General features: G+C 38.9%; 4 protein-coding genes across 5 annotated transcripts; 1 reads left to right on the forward strand and 3 right to left on the reverse strand.

Annotated features, from left to right (window-relative positions):
• Window positions 1-137: 137 nt before the first annotated feature.
• Window positions 138-4,549, reverse strand: LOC111658632 (C-type mannose receptor 2-like). Its single transcript, XM_023411211.2, has 6 exons — window positions 4,491-4,549; window positions 4,213-4,253; window positions 3,733-4,107; window positions 2,315-2,662; window positions 2,064-2,164; window positions 138-1,980 (listed from the first exon to the last, which is right to left on the reverse strand). Exons 2-6 carry the CDS (start codon window positions 4,244-4,246, stop codon window positions 1,891-1,893), a joined length of 948 nt encoding a protein of 315 aa, XP_023266979.1. The 5' UTR covers window positions 4,247-4,253; window positions 4,491-4,549; the 3' UTR covers window positions 138-1,890.
• A 529-nt stretch (window positions 4,550-5,078) lies between these two features.
• Window positions 5,079-10,282, forward strand: LOC111658636 (troponin T, slow skeletal muscle-like). The gene is made up of 13 exons (XM_023411215.2): window positions 5,079-5,202; window positions 7,509-7,538; window positions 7,661-7,674; window positions 7,763-7,789; window positions 8,166-8,184; window positions 8,316-8,376; window positions 8,484-8,600; window positions 8,744-8,821; window positions 8,970-9,083; window positions 9,242-9,351; window positions 9,604-9,694; window positions 9,790-9,830; window positions 10,151-10,282. The coding sequence occupies exons 2-13, from the start codon at window positions 7,516-7,518 to the stop codon at window positions 10,194-10,196; spliced, it is 741 nt and encodes a 246-aa protein (XP_023266983.1). The 5' UTR covers window positions 5,079-5,202; window positions 7,509-7,515; the 3' UTR covers window positions 10,197-10,282.
• An 81-nt stretch (window positions 10,283-10,363) lies between these two features.
• dnaaf3l (dynein axonemal assembly factor 3 like) lies at window positions 10,364-14,262 on the reverse strand. The gene is made up of 11 exons (XM_023411214.2): window positions 14,181-14,262; window positions 13,303-13,409; window positions 13,118-13,211; window positions 12,884-13,038; window positions 12,478-12,678; window positions 12,216-12,338; window positions 12,005-12,127; window positions 11,765-11,909; window positions 11,313-11,427; window positions 11,067-11,141; window positions 10,364-10,848 (listed from the first exon to the last, which is right to left on the reverse strand). Exons 1-11 carry the CDS (start codon window positions 14,260-14,262, stop codon window positions 10,707-10,709), a joined length of 1,362 nt encoding a protein of 453 aa, XP_023266982.1. The 3' UTR covers window positions 10,364-10,706.
• Window positions 14,263-14,911: 649 nt separating this feature from the next.
• On the reverse strand, window positions 14,912-19,760 carry syt5b (synaptotagmin Vb). Of its 2 annotated transcripts, none has more exons than XM_023411207.2 (9): window positions 19,576-19,760; window positions 18,452-18,655; window positions 17,395-17,570; window positions 17,202-17,300; window positions 16,885-17,052; window positions 16,341-16,508; window positions 16,018-16,135; window positions 15,747-15,880; window positions 14,912-15,637 (listed from the first exon to the last, which is right to left on the reverse strand). In XM_023411207.2, exons 2-9 carry the CDS (start codon window positions 18,648-18,650, stop codon window positions 15,428-15,430), a joined length of 1,272 nt encoding a protein of 423 aa, XP_023266975.1. In that variant the 5' UTR covers window positions 18,651-18,655; window positions 19,576-19,760; the 3' UTR covers window positions 14,912-15,427. The 2 variants fall into 2 exon arrangements, with proteins under 2 accessions (XP_023266975.1, XP_023266976.1); XM_023411208.2 differs by having other exon boundaries at window positions 18,452-18,727.
• Window positions 19,761-20,026: the final 266 nt, after the last annotated feature.

Consider the following 20,026-nt stretch of genomic DNA (forward strand, 5'->3'; position numbering starts at 1 on the left):
GGGGGCGGGGGTGGGGGGCATTGCTGAGGGAAAGGTGTGCAAGAAACAATGCAACATGATGACGTGCTTTGGGAGAATTTTATAGATGATACGGATGATATGGAATGATGGAGGGGATGTTTTTACTGATATGCATCTGTATTTGTGTGTTTATATTAGCTGTGTTATGGGTGTGTGAAGAGAGAAAAGGTCCATAGAGTAACAGATCAAGAAGTGTGATTCAAATGCAGTATGGTTATTGGTTTTCGTTGGGTTTTAACAAATCGTCAGTGAAAATAGAACCATGAACCCTAAATGAAAAAGTAATTATTGTGACATGATTTTTATAAAAAGGCCAGTGTGAATTGCACCACTCAAAGTTAGGATAGAAATCCTAACATCACCTTATTGCAGGGAGGAATTTAACATAAATTCAAGTGCAGTATGTTTTGTCACTATTAAGTATGCCACACTTTTTGTGCCACTAATTGTCTGTTGTTGGCTTTGTTTGAAAGTACAATATACGTGTGTGATAAAGAGTCTTGGAGCATTAGCATTGAGAGAAAACATGCAGGACTGTTGAGGTGACCTCGGTTTCCATCTGAGTGCAAGATTGCCGTCACAGTGAGAACAGGAATTTTAAAATCTTGGAAGTCTGTGACTTCTCAGTGTTTACTCATTATGTATACAGGAAATCTGCTTTTTACATACATGATTGTAATACTCCGCTGAGAGTGCCAGGCTGTTTATACATGTAGTGATATGACATGGCTCCTTTAAATTCATAGGTGGGCATTACCCTTTGATTAGTATTACACTCAGTCACAACTCACCCATGAAATAACTTTTATTCTAGTTTTTTGAGCAAATTCAAACTGTATATACAGATAATGTTGGTCAGTTTTGCTTTCTGTGGTCAGTAGGCATTTCAAACCCATTTGCCCATTTAAAAGCTCTTGTGTAATGAACTCCGGTTATTTCACTGCCATCTATAAATCTGTTTTGTATTTTTTATTTTTTATTTAACAAGCGCCATAACAATGCAAGCTATATTTATGAACATGATGTGCAGTTATCCAGTCTCCAGCAGTGCTGCAGGTCAGATGTGAGTTACATGTTAAGTGACATTTTGTAGTCAAGCCATCTAATTCACACGGTGGCACGTTACCAGTGACGCAGATTCCTGCTATTCTCCATTGATTTACATTTTATTGTTTTCAATCCAGATCAGCTATTGTAAGCCTTTTTTTTTATTGCAATATTACAGGGGAACATAAATTCATTCTTAAAGAAAAAAGACCTCAAGTGTGTTCTTGTTGTTTGCTGTCTTAAAAGAGTACTCCACCGATTTAGCATTGCACTCATAACAATGGAAAGCTTTAAAAAATATCAGAATCAGCAGATTGCAGCAGGACCAAACAAATCTCTTGTTATTCCCCACATTCTTCTTCCTTGTCAAAACCACCACCAGTACGTTAACAACAGCAGACCTACTGTTAATACATGATGAGAAATAAAAGTGAACATTAAACATTAAAGACAGCATGAACAACATCAAAGTTAACCCTTTCAAAACATGAATTATATGTGTATGTACAATGTCAGATAAACATCACTGCTGACTACAAGATATAGAAATGGGAGGAGTAAGTATTCTTATTTCACAAATGCATTTTACAGGCAGCCATGTAAATGGGATTTGTTAAATATATCAAGCTTTTTTTCAGTTGTAATAGAGTGAAAGTCCCCCAAATGATTCTTGTTTTATCTCTGATGATTTTACACACTGTTAGCGTGACTATTTTAATGACTACAGCTCAAATGCACATGTAGACATTCAGGAATAATTGGAATGTCATAAATTTCATAGTGGAAGCTTAACTTTATGTTACATTATAACAGGAGCTTTCATTAATTTTCTTCTTTTTTCTTTTTCTTGAAAATCGTCCCGTCTGGCTGGACCTTCCACTGAAGCTTGCCCCCCTGATACTTGTTTTGGAGCTATGGAGGCATGAAAAAAAAAAAAAAAATTACTGACGAACTAAACCTTCAACTTTGATATTAAAAAATATACAGAAACTTACCTGGTCCAAAATGGCGTCAGTCACAGCAGCATCACTCAAGTTTAAGAGTGAATTTGCCTTAATTTTCAACCTCACAGTCTGCTTCAGTATCTTACTTTTTCCTGTGGTTAAAGAAATAGAAATAAATTATTGCATTACATATATATATGCTCAATTTTTTTTTAATCAAATATTAAAGATGGCATTTTTCAAATAATGTAATAACTAACATGGTTCATTGTAGAATCAGACTGTAACAGATATATGCCTACCATTATAGCAGAAGAAGGGAAGCTTGGTAGTACAATTGTTGATTTGCCACGCCTTGGAGGAAGGCTTATACGTTGCACAGCCCTTAGAGTGACTTGACACATTCTTTTCCCAGTATCTGAAGGAACTGTTACTCATGTCCGACCATTCCCACTGATCTCTGAACAAACCTATCCACGCATGTTCTTCAGTTTTATTGAAATTTGTCTCATCATTAAGAATTTGCTGTAATGCCTGTTTTTCAGCCTGGCTCCTTGCACTGGCCAATTCCATATCATTCTGTCGACAGTACTCTTGGGCTTGCCTCCATGTCTTAGCTTCAGGACCAGGATGCATCTTACCGGACTGGTCTGTGAATATTTTAAAATGTAAAAGTTAAAATGTTTGGAAAGAATGGAAGTTTTCAAACTGCAGCAAACATACTTAACTGTTCATGAGATACTCCAATGATTAATTATTGAACTTTTCTAAAGTTGGGAAAGTCAAAAAAAAAGAAAGAAAAAAAAAAAAGCCAAAGTAGCAGAGGGCAATGTATTATGACTTTTAGCCCCTAGTTTGGACATATCTTTGGACCAAGCTCCAACAATGCTGCAGTTCCTATAGTTCCCATAATGCAATTTGATAGAATCTCCCTCCTTTGTAAACATCCTTAAACTCCATGTCCCCATATTGTAAGATTTCTGTTCACAAGATGTAGGCACAGTGGTGCTTGGAGGGAAACGTTAACATGCTCACAGTGACATTTATCCACCATGTTTGCTCTCTTCATGTCAGCATGCTGGGATCTGGATTTTGGGATTTAGCTGTAGAAGCCACAGTATTGGGCAGTTGCATTACTGACTTAATGATGGGACAATATGAAAAGTCAGGGCGTCACCAAAGCTGTCAAAGTTTATCCCATGGCAACATAAATATCTGTTCCAAATTCAGCAATGCATCCGTCAGATTATTTAGATGTTACAAGTATTAGACACGCCGCTCTACCATCAAACCAACATTGCCATCCATACAACCGCATCGCTAGCATGGTTAAAAAGTGTCATTCTCCCAATCTGAAGTGACCCTGATGACTTCATTGGGGTTCAGTTTTTCAGACTTTACAAAGCTCCTGCAGAGCCAACAACTGTTGTACAACTGTGTACAACTGTACAACTGTTTTCACAGGCTGAGTAAAATCATGCAGTAAGTTAATCTTCATGTGTAAAGTCTGCTGCGGAGTATCCTTTTAAAGTTATCACACACATACCTCCTGCATGTTCAAAGAAACAGCCGAAATAGTTTGAGAGTTTGTGAAATTGTTCTTTTAACTAACTGCTGGCTGGAGATTTATAATGACTGAACAGACATCAGAGTCTGTGGTTACTTTGAATCATCTGTCCCCTAAGAGCACTCATTGTTAAATTAAATCCCTCTTACTTACGTTCCTGACAGACAAAAAGAAGCGATGTCAGACAATCGATGCCAACCAATGTCCCATCAAGCTTCATGCCTCCACATCTGTGAGTGGAACCGAGTGAAGTGGCCACGTTGTCTTCAAGTAACCCATGACTCATCCTAGTTTCTCCCACAGACCACATCCAGGACAAACTCTTGCTATCTCTCAGACCAATCCAGATCCCTGTTGTCTTTTCTGTGGCTTTCGTCATGTCCACCAGCCTCTTCATGTCATCATGGCTGCCAATGGTGGCGAGGTCAGTGTAGTTCTTTTTGCAGTACCCTTGGGCATCCTCCCAGCTCTTTTTCTCATTTATCAGGTGATACTCATAATGAATGTGTGAACACAAAATGAGAGAACCTGAAGGACAACCATCATAAACCAAATAACACAGGTATTATTAATATAAGAGTGTGTATTTGAATTTTGCATAACTATTGAATCATTTTATGTCAATACACCTACCTGAAGTCAGAAGCAAAATCCCCAGAATAAACATATTTTGTCTAAGATATAAAAGGATAAATATTTAATACAAGTTGTTATAATCAACTTTCCTACACAGATATAGTGCTTAACAGCTATTGTAAGTTGAATTTATTTAGGATATTAAGAGTATCATATTCGCTCCGCTTATATGTCTCAGGGTGAACATTTTTAATGTATTCCAAAGTTCATTATATCATCTGCTTAAAATAAATAAGCTGCTTTATCAAATAAATGAAAACAAATTGAATTCTTACCTGACGCACGGATGTTTTCTCCTCAGGGCTAAAGTGAACTCTTTCTTTGTCGCTCCCTCTTCATATATGTTGTGTTTCAATGGGCAGTTGTATTTGTTATTATGGAAATTCTTTTGCATTTGACTTGCAAGGAACACATTTGCAAGATATTTGTTTCATTGTTATGGGATTGTGACATACCTGTTATGTTATCCGTCATGTGTTATATGATAAAAAGAAACAAACAAAGACAAATAAAACAAAACAAAACAGGGCTACCCAGTATGTAAAGTAGATCCCGGGCACCAGGGATGTTCAGAGCTTTCCATCCCAGACCATAAACAGGATCTCCTTGCTTCACTTTTTTCTCCTGATAGAAATTGTCCTGTTTTTTCCCCATTCGTCATTCTTTCTTTTTCGTCCCTCTCTCCTGCCACCTGTCCTTTTGTCTCTTATTTCAGCTGTGAGGTCAACAACGAACCCTTCGCTCATTATCCCGCCTGTCAGACTTCATCTTATACTGCAAAAAGCCACCAATAATCCACATACAGTCCCTGTCCCTCTTTTCTAAATCATGCCCCCCCCCTCCACACACACACACACACACACACACACTTTATTCAAGCTCACCTCACCCCACTTATATAAAGCTCTCCCCTCTCTAGTTGTTACTCTTCTTCTTCTTCTTCTTCTTCTTCTTCTTCAGTGAACATCTTTCTTTTTTCCTGTGCAGGTATAGTGTTTTGACTTTTCTCTGTGTTTTCTTACCCAGGGTGTTTCCTCATGTGCAGTGTTCTCATATGTGACTATCTAGAAGACGTAGCTTATGTCTGTCGCTAGTGAAAATAGTGGCATATTTAGCAATTAGAAGCTAAAGAGCCAGATATTTTATGGTACAGACAAAAACAAATATAAGAAGAATTTACATTCTATATGTGGCCGGATAAAACAACTCCAGATGAATACCAACGTTGCTCTGTGGCCGCTGGATGTGTGAATAGCAGCTGCTTGCTAACAAGTTTGCCATGTTATATGCTAATATGTCATTGCTATGTTCACAGCATGTTTCAGCTGCTCGTTAAGTGGCCCAAAAAATCACTTATTTTACATTTAAATAATAGTAAATACATAGCTGTTTAAATTAAAGATGCTATAAAACACAATTGTCAATCATATGATGAAATATTGAATTTTCTAGTCTAAACACTTATTCTTAGTAGTAGTACAGAAAATATACTTTTTTCTTTGTTCAGTGTCAGAGATACAATATATTCATGTTTTCATGGCACTAAACAGAAAGATTATGCCTTCAAAAGCCTATTCAGCGCTTTGGGATTTCCACTAAATTACAATCAATTCAGTGGGCTTTTCTTGATCAAAACACAACAGGTGCTGAGAAAGGTGTATCATAACTCAGACTTTGGGAATGCTCCCTTAGGACAAGTTATTCTTGGTGACCTTGGCCTCTCGGTCCATCTGTCCTGCTGAGTGTGACTCTGTCAGCCAGTTTGGCCAGAAACATTCAACAGTGAAGCAATGTGATGAATTCCTCTCCCAATCCCTCATCTGCCTTTTGTCCATGTGCCCATGTTTATTCAGATTCACATGCTCATACTCTGAGGTCTTGGCTAAAAATGAACAATGAGGGGTTGTGGGACACTCGGGCGGTGTCGGTGCTTGGTCTACTGTGTTAATACACTCAAAGACAAGACATGCAGTCTTGGTCTGGAAGGCCTTCCACTTGTCGAATTGAAAATAGTGTTTTAAAATTTGATCTATTGCTGGTGTATCTATAGCCAGAAATCCATTGTTCGGTTTATTCATTTTAACTGCAGCTCATCAGATGGTTTTGACGCTGCATTCATACAAGTAATGGTTAGGAATGCTAAAATATTTATGGGGCTCCACACACGTTGAGATATCCCTTCAGTTCCGGGAGACTGAGTAGATCAAATGATAATAGAGGACTTGGCTGGTGTTAATAGCAGCCAGCCGACCAGCTTAATCTCTCCATCCCACATTCTGTCTTGTAAATCAAATTAAACAAGAAGGATTGGCCAGCTGATGCCTCGTTCTTATCCTGGGTAACAGGACACTGCTCTGGCCAAAAGTCCCCCTGGCCTCTTCTATTCCTAGATCATTAGCTTCAAATGGCCTTTCCCTTAATCTTATTCTTTGAACAAAAGCACTGGCCTGCATTGGACATGTAGTACATCTCCAGTGGCCGCTTCACACCAAGTCATGAATTTTGGTCACAATTTTTATATGTATTTTTAAATGGCTATAAAAACGCAATTAAAGAGTTAGATATTATTCAATTAGAAGGTCTAGTTTTAAAATTCAATTCAAGGATCGCCGTTCCAGGAATTCAGATTTTCATATGTGTGTAACCAAATATGATTTTTAGATTTTTATTAGTTTATATTTATGTTTAAAGTGAAACTGTGTTAAGTTTTGCTAAAACAGCGACCGCTGTGGCCATAAGTGACAAGTGGCAATGACAGGATGTTGAATTTCTATTTATTTCCCAATATTTTCGAGTCAGATTCTTTAAACACATCATCATTAGTCGACCTGACTGAGCTAAAATGTTGTGTAACAGTGGCACAAATGGAAAAGAAACATAACCATGACAGTTACACAGCAATTTCTACATAAAGTTACCGTAACGTTCGCTACCATAAGTCACAGGTCTTACCAGACCAAAAGAGGCTGTAGCTGCAAAGCTCCTCAGTGTAATGACTGGAGTAACATTTCGATTTATTGCTTGTGAATTAAACGTTTCATTTATAAGTGGAAGATTTTGTTTTTTACTCTTTCAAAATTGACATAATCTATCTTTAAAGTTGTTAAAAAAAAACCCTGTACTTGATCTATGTATGCAGCTGAAATCCTGCTATTTATGTAAACTTGCAGAAAGAAGCTACTATCAGACAAACTATAGCTGCCAATTTTATGTCAGGAGACAATTTTATGCATTGTATATTTAAGAAGTATTCTACTAATTTAAACAGCTGTTACCTTCTTCTTTCTCTCTAGTATCACCATGTCTGATTTAGAAGATCATGGGTGAGTCAGTCCAGTCCTGCCAGTTTACTTATTTCTCATTCATAAACATTTCTACAGCTATAATACATGAGCTTCTGCTTCATAGCGTGTCTGATGTATCTTTTCAATTCTTTTTCATTTAGAGTGCATCAGGAGGGTAAGGACATTCATTCTTTCATTTAATACATCTAGCAGTTTCATCGCTTCCCTCCACTCAGTCACTCTGCCACTCTTTGTTTCTCCAGAGGAAGATGAGGAGCAGGGAGAGGGAGGTGAGACTGTCACGCTGAACTGTATTGACCTATCCATAGGAAAATAACCTACTCATACACGCTACAATGGCGTCCTCATCAAAACCAAGATAAAAATGTTTATTTACATAGTATCCGTCCAGTGTTTACATGTGGCATTTAGTTATGTGTTTGTGGGACCACTATGTCGCGTGGTAAAACACAAGAGCTTACTGTTTCCCTTTTGAAGGGAACAGATTTGTACAGTTTTGTAATGAATGTAACTCAAATTTTCTTAATGCGTTTATGCCTTTTAGAGTTAAACAGCCTTTACATGTTGGGTTTTAACATCTAACTGTGGTTTATAAAACATGAACTGGTTCACTTTTTCGTTGCGGTTTTGGCCGTCGTGTTGAAGAAGAACGCCCCAAATACAAGTAAGAATACATGGAAACACATATTTTACCACAAAGTGCATTGCAAAAAAACCAAACAAAACAACCAATAACCTGATCAGTTAAAAAAAAAAAAAACATCTATGTTGATATGACTTCATGTAATTTTACAGGTCACTGGTTACACAGCTTGCTGCCCCTAAAATCCCTGAGGGGGAGAGGGTTGACTTTGATGTAGGTTCTCTCAAGATTGTTGTTAATGCAAGAATGAACACAATTACAGAACAAAAACTGTAGACTATTAAATAATATTTGTCTGTGTATCCGCTGGTCTCTGTTAGGATATCCATAGGAAAAGGATGGAGAAAGATCTTCTGGAGCTGCAGACTCTGATTGATGTCCACTTTGAGCAGAGGAAGAAAGAGGAACAGGAGCTGATTGGACTCAAAGAAAGGATTGTAATGCCTTTCTGTTTTCCCACCTTCTTTTCCCCCACTGGTTTATCTGAAAGAGATTTGCCTGGATACAGTGACTATTCAAAATAATAGTGATTAAAGAGCTGTATGTGGGTGTCTGGCTGAGATATCTTTTTCCATTGTAGGAGAGCCGACGGGCAGAAAGAGCTGAGCAGCAGCGAGTGAGGGCTGAAAAAGAGCGAGACAGACAGACACGGATTGCTGTAATTAATGTTTAACACTGTGACTTTTGTTTTTTAATCCACACACGTCAGTAATCAACTCAGATCACAATATTTTGACCCTACACACTATAAAAGAGCAATTTAAGTACAGGAAACGGCAGTAATCAGCTGAAGATGACTTCCTCAGGAGGAAAGGCAGAGGAAAGAGGATGAAGAGGCGAAAAAGAGGGCAGATGATGAGGCCAAGAAGAAGAAAGTGCTCTCTAACATGGGCGCTCACTTTGGAGGGTTCCTGGCCAAGGTCAGAATAATATATCTGTGGGAAGATGTGTCACTGTGTGTATACTGCAAGAATGTGGAGAATATATACTTTTTTGGTGCCCTCTGAAAGGAGTACGCTACATGAAAGTCCAATTGCATGTGATCATCCTTGAAGGTGGTGTGTTTTGTTTCCTGCAGGCAGAGCAGAGGCGAGGGAAAAGGCAAACTGCGAGGGAAATCAAGAAGAAGACTCTGGCAGAGAGACGCAAGGCACTGGCTATTGAGAATCTGAGAGAGGATGGCCTGAGGTCAGTTGTAGGTTCATGAAAGACTGGTGCATTTTGAGGGTTTTTTTTTTTTTTGCCAGTAGATTTTGGTTAATTTTAAATAAATGTTTTTTTACATTTTAAACCAGCACCATGTTGTAGGAAGGCCAGCTGGGTAAGCCTGGCACGTATCATTTAAAGCTGCTGCAAAAAACAGTAGCTAGTCAATTTAATTAAGATTTTACAGGGCGTTTGTTTCTGTCGTCTCAAGTTGTTTATGCTGTTGTGTTTCAGAGAGCGAGCCAAGGACATGTGGGAATGGATCTACCAGCTGGAGTCAGAGAAATTTGACCTAACTGAGAAGATGAAGAGGCAGAAGTATGAGGTGAGCCATTTAGCTGAGAATATACAAAACTGAGATTTTAAAAATGGATCGTTTGTGACATCAGAACCTGTGTATGATTATTATGTTTTTTTCAGATAAATGTTCTCCTCAACAGAATCCAACATGCGCAGAAATTGTGAGTCTATCTGCTCATCTCACACCACGAAAAGAAAAAGCAAAGCATTGTGGAAAATTACTTTGCATAGACTATGTAAATGTACCACAGATGGATGGAAAGTTACACATGCACAGGAAATGCACGAACACAGACACACACTTGCACAAAGTTTTTGACATTCTCCCCTGTATTTACTGTGCCGTGTCTAAAATATTTACATATTTACATTTAGGTAGTAGGGCAAAAAGAGAAGTAGAACTTCTGTTTTCATCCTGTCAATCACACTTGTCATTTCTGTGACTGTTCATAATTTACACCTTTTTCTTGTCTCAATGCAGCAAAAAAGTCCATGGTAAAGGGAAAGTTGGAGGACGCTGGAAGTGAACTCACGCAGGAGGCACAAAGAGACAAGAAGACAGTTCACTTGTCTCAGGATGAGATTGCAGCCAATTTGCAGTGTCCGTCATTCAAGAGCGATAAGATAGATGTTTGTGTGACATTTATTGAATCCACTTGCAATTAAATCTGTAATTAATAAAATGCATGTATAAATAAAATGGACATTTTGCATCAGTGTCAACCAAATTGGAAATTAAATCTGATTCATTATTATTATTGAAAATTCAAACATGGAAAAATACACAGCTTCTATCACAAATGATAAGTAGAACAATTAAAAACCAAATCAGAATGAATAGCTAGCACTGCACAGTTGCAACTCATTAGCAGGTAAACTTCCTTGTGAAGGACAAATGAATTCTGTCTACATAAGATCTTGTAAATTGTCTGTGCTGTGAAACAATGTCATTTTGACTGACAATCTGGTGCATCAAGTGAATGTAAAGATACTGACAACGGGAGCAGAGTAAACGGCTGTGCTGAAATTAAGCACGTCTACTTCTTCTGTGGTATGAAAACAGCATGGACGTCATCACTCTTCCCCTCATGCCACGGTTCAAATCCAGCCTCCAGAGCGATGCTCACCACTTTCTTTGCAAAGCCTGCTTCTTGCTCTTTGTTCAGATCCAAAATGTACCTGGGATATACAGTGATACACAAATGCAACTTAGACACAAAGATGCCATTCACAGCCATCATTTACTCTCTAAAATAGTCCTCATCATTGAACTTAAATTTGGGATATGTACACAAGATATCTGATACACAAAAGCAAATTACATAGCAGAGTCGCTGCACTCTTGGTGACTGTAATGTCACCATGGTAACAAGCCCTGTTACTATAAAAACCCTCACTTTGCCAACTCCATGACAACCACAGCGTCTGGTGCTGCAATCTGTCTCATCGTCGGGCCCAACTGGTGCACACAGCTTTACAGCACAGACCGAGAGAGAGACAGAAACACAGAAATGAAACACGGTCAGCAGTCATATCAGTAGTCTGCAGTCGAGGTGACTGAATGGTGCAAAGAAAATATAAATATTATATACAAATAAAAATAAAATGATGTTTTTAGTAGTTAGGGTAATAAAAGCTCTCACCTGGTAGAGAAGTAAATGGTGTTGAAGAATTGGGAATATTTCTGTTTTTCTGGCAGTTTGTAAAGTGAGTCCAGAGGCAGGAAGGTCACAGAGATCCCATTCAGGTGCATCAAGTCTGAAGAGGATTTGAGAAAATTCAGTACTAAAACCATCAAGTTTCATACACAGATTCTGCTTTCTGTGTGCTGAGCATTAAAACAGGCTTCACCACGATGGGAAGTGGTCTACCATACAATGAAGAACTTTAACATCCTATTCCCATTTGCACTTCTACCTAAACACGTACATTAAAATCCTCTGAGACCACAAATTATACAATATAAACAAAGACAACCTTTCACCTCAGTCAGACCCTTTTCACTACTTTTGTCATAGTGCTACTTTGGTCCTAAGGTGCACTATATTGCCAATTATCTAAAGCTACTGGCCTGCTGGTTTTAATAGCCATTTACCATTAATAGTGACGGATTTTTGGTCAGTCTGTGATAATGGCTCCTCTCCCTCTGTGTCTGGCTCAGAAGTAGAGGTGCAGCCCCGTCTACTGGACAGGGACTGGAACAATGCCTGCACATTTGCAAAGGAGATATCCTGGGCTGTCTGTGGGTGTGAGGAAAAGGAGGGAGGACAAAAAACAAACATTCATATAATGTCACAAAACATATAATCCATGCCATTGCAGCTGTATATTTTACCTTGATATGTTGCCCATTCTGTTTCTTCAGTAGGCTCTTGTCATCAGTTTCAATGCCAAACGAGAGGTAAGGACTGGATACTATGTCTCCCCAGTAACCCCTCACAGCCACTTTGTTTCCTCTCTATCAACACATACACAAAGTTAAATTTCTTAATGGTATCACCTTATTGCTGCATTGTGTAGCATCCAAAAAACAAACTAGCCCTCACCTGACTGAACACTCTTAATGACAGCAAACTTGCATTGGTTATTTGGTAGGCACCTTCCCTCATTTCGAATGCCAAACCCCGTTCTCTCCACTGCACATATTGTTGTTTGTTGATGACACCACACTGCAGACACAGAATTAGTAAAGAATGAGCTACCATACCGTAACATACTCTATAAGACTCTGAATTACTGAAAAATTATAATTTTGGCAGCACATCTTAATAGACAAACAGAGAAAGTACAAAAAAAATGTTCAAATACCCCTTTCTCGTGTAGTTTCATTGTAAGGTCCCAATCGAAGCAGCCTTTCTTGGAGTCGTAGCGCGTCCCAAGGTGCTGCCTGACCCGATAATCCCAGGCTTTGGACATGAGAATAGGACCAGAAGACTCAGATGAAGATGATGAAAACTGAGGCCTGATCCACAATTTGAATATTCTGTCCAGCTCATCTCGCTCCTTGAACTTGAATAGAAATATTCAAAGAGTATGAAATCAGTAGACTTTAATTAAATTTGTCGAGCGCTTATACAGCAGCATTTTATCCATTATGGAGCATATACCAAGACTAGTTTCACATGCATCTGATTGAAAAGGCCTCAGTGACAGATTTCAGAAAATGTACAATCATAAGGTCTTGCAAAAACACAGAAGGACATGCTTGCTGTACCTTGAGAAGAGTTGTGTTCAGACAAGGGTGTGTTGCTGTCTCCATTGTTTCAGTAACACACAGAGAGAGCTGTGATGCTGCACGTCTCAGTATTTCCTCTGTTTGACTGCGGATCTCACTGTTCCCAAACACCTCAAGGTAAACCTCTGTCTTCTCTGTGCAAGCATAAGACAGCCTGTGGGTTTAGGACACATCTTTCATTTAAAGTCAACAATTTAACATTGTCCCACTCACCATTGAGTCCCATGCTTTCCTGGGGCATCAGTGCCAGGTAGAGGAGAAGCAGTTGTCTAGCCACCACTTCCATGCTGTTTTCTATCACCCACACCTGTCGTGGAGCAGCGAGGAGAAGTCAGCAGATCACAGTGGAGTATAACAATATGCAGGATTAACAAGACTTTTAACAGCCAGAATCTCACATGAAGGCCTTCTCCATTCTGCAAACCAGCAATGGTCTTCAAAATATGACGGGGATCTCCACTTCCAACCAGTAAAACATTGACCTCCTCTTCATGTCTCACAGGGCCTGGACAGAGACAGAGCATACAGCAGATCCCACATGCCATACGACAAACTAAGGTCCGGTACTGAATCTCAACACTCAGTAGTACTGATTATGAAAAGTTGTAAATCTTGTTTTCTGTTGTGTTAAATTATTATATTATTGGGTCATAAAAGATGAAGCAAACTTTAACTTCGTCATACAGTCTACCATTGGACAATTTAATCTATAACAATGCATTATATTTTATAAGCAGCTCATATGTTTTTGTATGTAAAACTTAATCCAAAGAGTAAGTACTGCTGTCCAATAAAAGTAAAGTTACAATATTTCTGAAAATGAGAAAATATACTTTGTTACTTTCCACCACTGCATAAACCCATGACTGCTCTCAAGGTTGGATTATCATACAGGCAATACAGTCAACTGCACAGGGGCCCCAGATTCCAAGGGTCTGCAAAAGCCCCAGGTTTACTACATATCATTTGGGTCGCTATTATTACAGCAATCACAAATTGTGTTTTATCTAACTGCTTCCACTTTTTCTCAGTGTCAAGTAATTAATGCAAAAAACAAGCAAACCTTGTTCTAGGCATCCTAGCAGTGCTGTAAGGCTGCAACCACCGATTATTTTCACTATCAATGTGTCTGTCAATAACTTTCTTTCCTCTTATTTTCTTACTGACCGATTGTCTAAAACGTAAAATGTCAGAAAAATTGTGATTTTTTTTTTTCAAGCGACTAATAGATTGATCAATGAATCATTTCAGCTCCTGTTGCTCTACAGGCTCTCACCCGTTCTCAGCAAGTCGAGCGCAGGACTGAAGCCCCACCAGGAGATGCAGCCAGGTCCCTCAGATGCTCGTCCAGCACTCATCCTATAATGTGACCGAAAGAGAGTAACGAAGCTGTACACTTGACTGTAAGTACTTTACATCATAAGGTTTATATTTTAACAGGGTGTCTGCTGGCTCAGTGTCCGTGGGAGATAGTTTAGCTTAGCACGAACGTTAACAAACGCTGGCTAACGCTACAAAACGACATGTTAACTAGCTTATAAATGTAGCTGTTTTCCAGGTGGACGAACACGTCTCTAACATCAATTTGATGATAAAACCAAAAAATATGCTGCAACCAGATACTATCAAGCTTGGCATAAAGGAGGAAAACTCACCTCACAGGCTGTATTTTGACTGAGTAAAGTTTGCAGGAAACCGTCTGAACCTAAAGTTTGGATTCTGTTGCTAGGCAACAACAGTTTTCAAACAGGGAGAAAGACGACGTCTACCGGTGATATGGTTGGATTTGATAGTAGTAGTCTATATGTTTCACTTTACAGACCAGTATATTATATATTGTAACACTGTAATAATATCTTACACCTCTCTAGTAGTCTTCTATAGTAATTTGTAAAACGCTTACAATTTCTTTTCATCGCTTCCTACAGCAAATCAGTAGGAATATAAGCTAATTCTAAATACCTTTTAATATTAATTTCATTAAAGGTAAGATAGCAAGAGAATTAATTGAAACTGGCCATTGTAAGTTTATTTTCATTTGAAAAGATCCAGAGAATTACAACAAGCATTTTCCAGGACTCTGGTGCACAACAGTGCTGCAAAATGAGCAAAAAGGTCCAGCGTACATAACATGAGATGTAGAAGCTCTGTCATGTCTTCTGGGTCAACCAACTTCTCAGAAGAAAACAGAATAACCTTGAAAACCTTCCTTTATACCGCAAAATATTTCTAAGCCCATGCAAGAGCATACGCAAAAGTTGCACCTTTACATTTTTGTGTTTCCCATGTATACAAATCATATTGGTTTACAGGTGTAACAGGTATATAGGGTAGAGAAGGGCTAATAACAATCAAATGTCAAAAAACATATCAATACATCACACCCGCACACGTATAAACATATAAAGTACCTCAAAAGAAACAGAATGTATGGAAAACTGAACATGCAAATTGAGAAAACATAAGGGTTAACACAAAGAAACATATCAGCAGTATGTTTCCTGAAACAAGGCAGGAGTGACTCTAGCGAGGTTTTGCTTTGACTGCTGCATCAACTTCCTCTTCTGGCAGAAGAGTGTGCCACTGGGCTACTGGACGTCTGGGATTGGCCAGCATGTCTGACCAGTGTCTCAGGCCGACTCCTGTAGCTCCGTAACCCATGAAGGTCTTTCCAATGGGGTCATTGCTCCCAAGTTTATCATAGTCAAACACTGTGATGACGACCTGTACTTTCTGCAACAAAAAAGAAAAATGTGTAGTCAAATATTAAATTTATTCCCTACATCAACACTTACTGTCTGTTACATTTCAAACTGATAATTGATGTGATGACACAGCCTACCTGTATCTGCTCAAAGGGGACATCAAAGCTAAAACTTTCATTAAAGTAGGGATTGAGCGTGTTTTTCTTGACTGTCGTCTTTTTCTTCTTGATGCGTTTTCCATTTTGCTGTAGAACAATCTTCACATATGGATCTTGCAGAAATGGAAAAGAAGGTGTTATAGTTGTGTTTTGTGGGGCAATTTAACTTCTTCATGTCACTGATCTTTGCTGAAGAAGTCCATTTTTAATGAGAAATAGAAACAAACATCTGAGATAGAGCCGAGATTACCTGACAAGCCACCAACATCCATTTTCTTCAGATTCTTTGCCTCCATGATGTTCACTGTCAGTTTCCCAGCAGTGGGTACATACCGTAAAGAAATGCAAATATCACCCAGTTTTTCTTGCTGAAAGGAAATATTATGGATTACTATCATGTCCCATCAAATGAAATTGCAGACATCTTTTATAAAACTGCATATAATATATTATTTAGTTATAATAAATACCAAAAAAAGTATATATTTTGAATATTTTTTATCATGGCAAACTTTAATCTTCCAAATTTGCATTGATTGGAACAAGGTGAAATGAAAACACAATACATCATACCTCTTCCTTCTCACCACTCTCCAAGTCTCTCCATTGTTGCATTGGCTGGCCCAAATCAACACTGTTCATGGGAATCTTTATCTCACCAATCATATCATGCTTGGAGAAACGGTCAAAGTCAAAAACTTGCAGCACCAAAGTCTTTCCGCCCAACTCTGCATACGGGATCTAGAAAAAAGAAGTTATTACAACATTGGGATGAACAATAGGCGAAGGACGACAGTAGACAATTTTGTTTACATGTAACAAAACGTACAAATTCGGGCAATAACAAAGAACATATAGTGACGGGATACAATTAAAAACATACTGCAGGAGGAGGAGGGATACCTTGACAGACGCCATTCAGGGAATGAAAGACTAAAGACGAGGGGGAGTAGAGACATAGGCCAAACTTCTGCCTCATGAGGGGTAAAAAGTGATATGTCATCAACAACCTGGAACACCAACACAAGCTGTGACGGAGACATAAAGAGAAGAGAAAGAACAAACAAAACATAGACAACATCAAGTCGACGAAGTTACGGTGTCAGGTGCACCGTACCTTGAAGATGAAAGTCTCGTTGAAAACAGGGCATAAATTCTTGCGTTGAACCTTGGTCTCGTACTTCTTCTTTTTGTCTGGCAACAAAAAGACTTTGACATAGGGGTCTGAGGTTCCCCCCATGTCCATAGCAGCAAGGTCCTGAGCCTGAAGGATACCCACTATGAGCTTCGGAGGAAAGAAAATAGGTGTCAGAATGACCAGTGTAAGGCAAAGGTTTAAATGGTCATGAAAATTATGTAGGAATTTATTTCTGATAGTTGTAGATAGTCTTCCAATCATTAATATGAATGATTTTGTTTCCACACAGCACCTACCTGGGAATCTGTGAAGTTGTAGTCCAAGGAGAACTCCAGCTTACCCAACTTTTCCTGTTCTTTCTCCTCTTCCTCCCCTTCCTTCTTCACCTCCCCCTCCTACAAGATGAAAAAAAAAAACATCAGTGCGCTGGATAATCATCATCAAGATCTGTATCAGGTAAGATCATGGAATAATGGATTAATCAAATACCTTCTCTCCAGCCTCTCCTTCACCTTCCTTTGCTTTTCTGCGGCGTCCTGCTTTCCTTTCCCTTACTTTCTTTGGCTTTTTCGTTTTCCCAAAGCATTTTTTGAAAATACAGAAGATGAAGCATGCCACCAATACCAGGACCACCACAACAATGGCTCCTACTGCCCACATGGGAACTGCAAAATAAAATAGGTGTATTCACTCAACGCTTATTAAAGGCAGAAGGGAGTGGAGGTCTGATCACCTGATGTTATTTACATTCATAATAGTAACATAATGTGGAAAAATCATTTCAAAACATATTTGAATCTGATCTTCATTTAGACATGCTAAGTTTGAAACACTACCCTCTCTATCAAAGGCTTTGTAAAAGCTTGATGGTCTTTTACATCAGGATTTTCAAGAGGATTTAAATCTTTACATCTTGAGATTACATCATGGAAAAATCCACTTTGGTAAGTCAGTTTACCTCTATCATCTACATCAGTTCCAACAATATCATTGAACATTAACTGCTTTTACAAAGCAGAACCAAGGGCAAAATGCATGACATCACTTCAGTAAAACATGACACTTCTTCACTGCTTTATCTGGGGACAGTTTGCTGAGCCTGCATGTGTGTTGTCAGCAACACCCCCCACCACAATCAGATAATAACACACTCCCAGCTGGGAGTGGCCCCGTTCAACCGGAGCCACCAACAGGACTGAAACAGTTTGTCATTAAGTGCTTTACTCAAGGCACCTCAGCAGTAGTTGTTAAAGTTTGAAGGGAAAACAATTCTTATTGCAATTTTCTACTTAGATTCAAACCTCAAAAACACACTGTCAGTAGCTCAGTGTAGGAATTTTCGGCTCATATCTACAACATCTTGAACCTTTAAGAATGACTTAATGTTCATAAGAAAAAGCTTGTCTGAACTGATCAACATAAATGTTAAATAATATTTATATATCATGATGTGAAGTCTGTATAGGGCTGGATTTCCTCCTAAAATTAACCAAAGATACACACTTCATTTCAACAAGTAAAGTTTTGTTTTCTAGAAGTTGCTTACTTGGCAGATGACTGAGTTCATTCATGAACTTGTTCTTCATATGGTTGTAGTCGTGCCCAGGGTGATGTTCTGTATGGGAGTGCTCATGGTGTTCTGAATGGGAGTGTTCATGATGAACGGGCTCCGTTGCTTCCTCGGGCTCTGGTTCAGACGGCTCTGCAGCCCTCCGGGCCCGGACCCCAGCACTGACCAACCTCATGTCAGCTATCCAAACAGCAGAATCAGTGCAGTTATTCAGGTTGTGTTAGTCTGTTATGCTCTCTGTCAAGTTGGCCCCTACAGTGAGAGATAACACAACTTCATATGTATCCTGTGTAATCCCTATGTCCATGCATTGCAGTACAGTACGAGAGCAAAGGACATCTCTAAGCCAGATGCTCAACATGGCTGACAATAATCCCTCTGTTACTCTCATTCTCTCTGTCATCTCCCCCACCCCATAACCCACGCTTTCACTCCCACGTTTGTCCCATCCCATTTTTCTCTCGTCACTGTCGATGCATGTAACTGGATTAAACTCTGGTGGCCAGTACTACAATATTAATCCACAATCCCAGATCCTCGAAGCTTGAATAAATAGGGGTTTGTCCCCTCTCCCACAGCCACTATTTGAGTCCCTCTTTACTACCATGGGGAGTTTTCTGGAATGACTACTCCTTATTATGGCATTTTAAAGGAAGCCCAGTATAATATGGCTAACACTGAGGCCAACACTCCATGGATATTTATCCCCACATTTTTATTTAAATAATTTTCAGAATATACTGTACATGTAATATGTAAGTCACAAGTAACGTTTTTGACTGGAATCAGAAATAGAGTAAAGGCCATAGTAATTGTCTTGATGGTGAACAAAATAAAATCATTACTGGCATCTATTTACATATAGGTAACTCTTATCAGCTGCTTCTTCGGGGGTGATGGTTATGTTCAGATTCACAGGACAGTAGGAAAAATCATTCACATCAAAACAACTGGTCAAGAGGTCAACCACTCAAAACCAAAATGGGATTTTATCATTAAAACAGTTATTAAAAAAGTCTAGCTTTTTCTTATTGATTCTCAATGTATGGCTCTTGCGCTTGATCAAAACACAAATGTTTGCATATGCATATTTATCTTACCTGTTGATATGTCCCTTTAATTTCTTCAATACCCAAAGAGCTGTTGGGGCAACTTTTAGTTGTAGAACAAAGTGTGTTTCTTGTTGCTTCCCTTTTGTCCTGTTGGAGCCCTCATGCACCCATCGTCTCTTCAGTGTGCTGTTAACTCTGACTGGCTCTCTGCAACCCTTTCCATCAAATCTAAAGCGCTGGCAAATCACTAGAGCAGTGTTGTGATTTAATCCCCCCTACCCCTCCTCCCGATATTAGAATGCTGACAACACATCTGTTGCTTTATGTCTCTGACTGAAGATGCATGGAGAAGGTGCATTTCTTATACTGCTGCTCCCCTGTTAACAGTTTCAAACATACTGAACAATTTAAGGCTTTTCTTTGTTGAGTGGGGAAAATAATTGTTTACTAGACTTGGAACTGGAACTGATGAGGCATGGCAGTGGTGGTTGCGTTGATC

The sequence above is a fragment of the Seriola lalandi genome, unplaced genomic scaffold (assembly GCF_002814215.2).
Source record: "Seriola lalandi dorsalis isolate HSWRI2012SDOR001 ecotype SW California unplaced genomic scaffold, Sedor1 jcf7180002054464, whole genome shotgun sequence".
Classification (NCBI taxonomy): Eukaryota; Metazoa; Chordata; class Actinopteri; order Carangiformes; family Carangidae; genus Seriola; species Seriola lalandi.

What these genes read in the sequence shown, in the direction of transcription:
- LOC111658632 (XM_023411211.2), bottom strand. Translation starts at nt 4,246, where the DNA reads ATGTTTATTCTGGGGATTTTGCTTCTGACTTCAG. An exon ending in GATTTTGCTTCTGACTTCAG is followed by an intron (nt 4,108 to 4,212) that starts GTAGGTGTATTG and finishes GTTGTCCTTCAG; the next exon opens with GTTCTCTCATTTTGTGTTCA. An exon ending in TCCCTTCTTCTGCTATAATG is followed by an intron (nt 2,165 to 2,314) that starts GTAGGCATATAT and finishes CTTTAACCACAG; the next exon opens with GAAAAAGTAAGATACTGAAG.
- LOC111658636 (XM_023411215.2), top strand. Translation starts at nt 7,516, where the DNA reads ATGTCTGATTTAGAAGATCATGG. An exon ending in TTGGAGGGTTCCTGGCCAAG is followed by an intron (nt 9,084 to 9,241) that starts GTCAGAATAATA and finishes TGTTTCCTGCAG; the next exon opens with GCAGAGCAGAGGCGAGGGAA. An exon ending in TGAAGAGGCAGAAGTATGAG is followed by an intron (nt 9,695 to 9,789) that starts GTGAGCCATTTA and finishes TGTTTTTTTCAG; the next exon opens with ATAAATGTTCTCCTCAACAG.
- dnaaf3l (XM_023411214.2), bottom strand. Translation starts at nt 14,262, where the DNA reads ATGAGTGCTGGACGAGCATCTGAGGGACCTGGCTGCATCTCCTGGTGG. An exon ending in GGAAAGCATGGGACTCAATG is followed by an intron (nt 13,039 to 13,117) that starts GTGAGTGGGACA and finishes ATGCTTGCACAG; the next exon opens with AGAAGACAGAGGTTTACCTT. An exon ending in TGAAACTACACGAGAAAGGG is followed by an intron (nt 12,339 to 12,477) that starts GTATTTGAACAT and finishes CTGTGTCTGCAG; the next exon opens with TGTGGTGTCATCAACAAACA.
- syt5b (XM_023411207.2), bottom strand. Translation starts at nt 18,650, where the DNA reads ATGAGGTTGGTCAGTGCTGGGGTCCGGGCCCGGAGGGCTGCAGAGCCG. An exon ending in TGAACTCAGTCATCTGCCAA is followed by an intron (nt 17,571 to 18,451) that starts GTAAGCAACTTC and finishes TTTATTTTGCAG; the next exon opens with TTCCCATGTGGGCAGTAGGA. An exon ending in TCCCCTTTGAGCAGATACAG is followed by an intron (nt 15,638 to 15,746) that starts GTAGGCTGTGTC and finishes TTTTTGTTGCAG; the next exon opens with AAAGTACAGGTCGTCATCAC.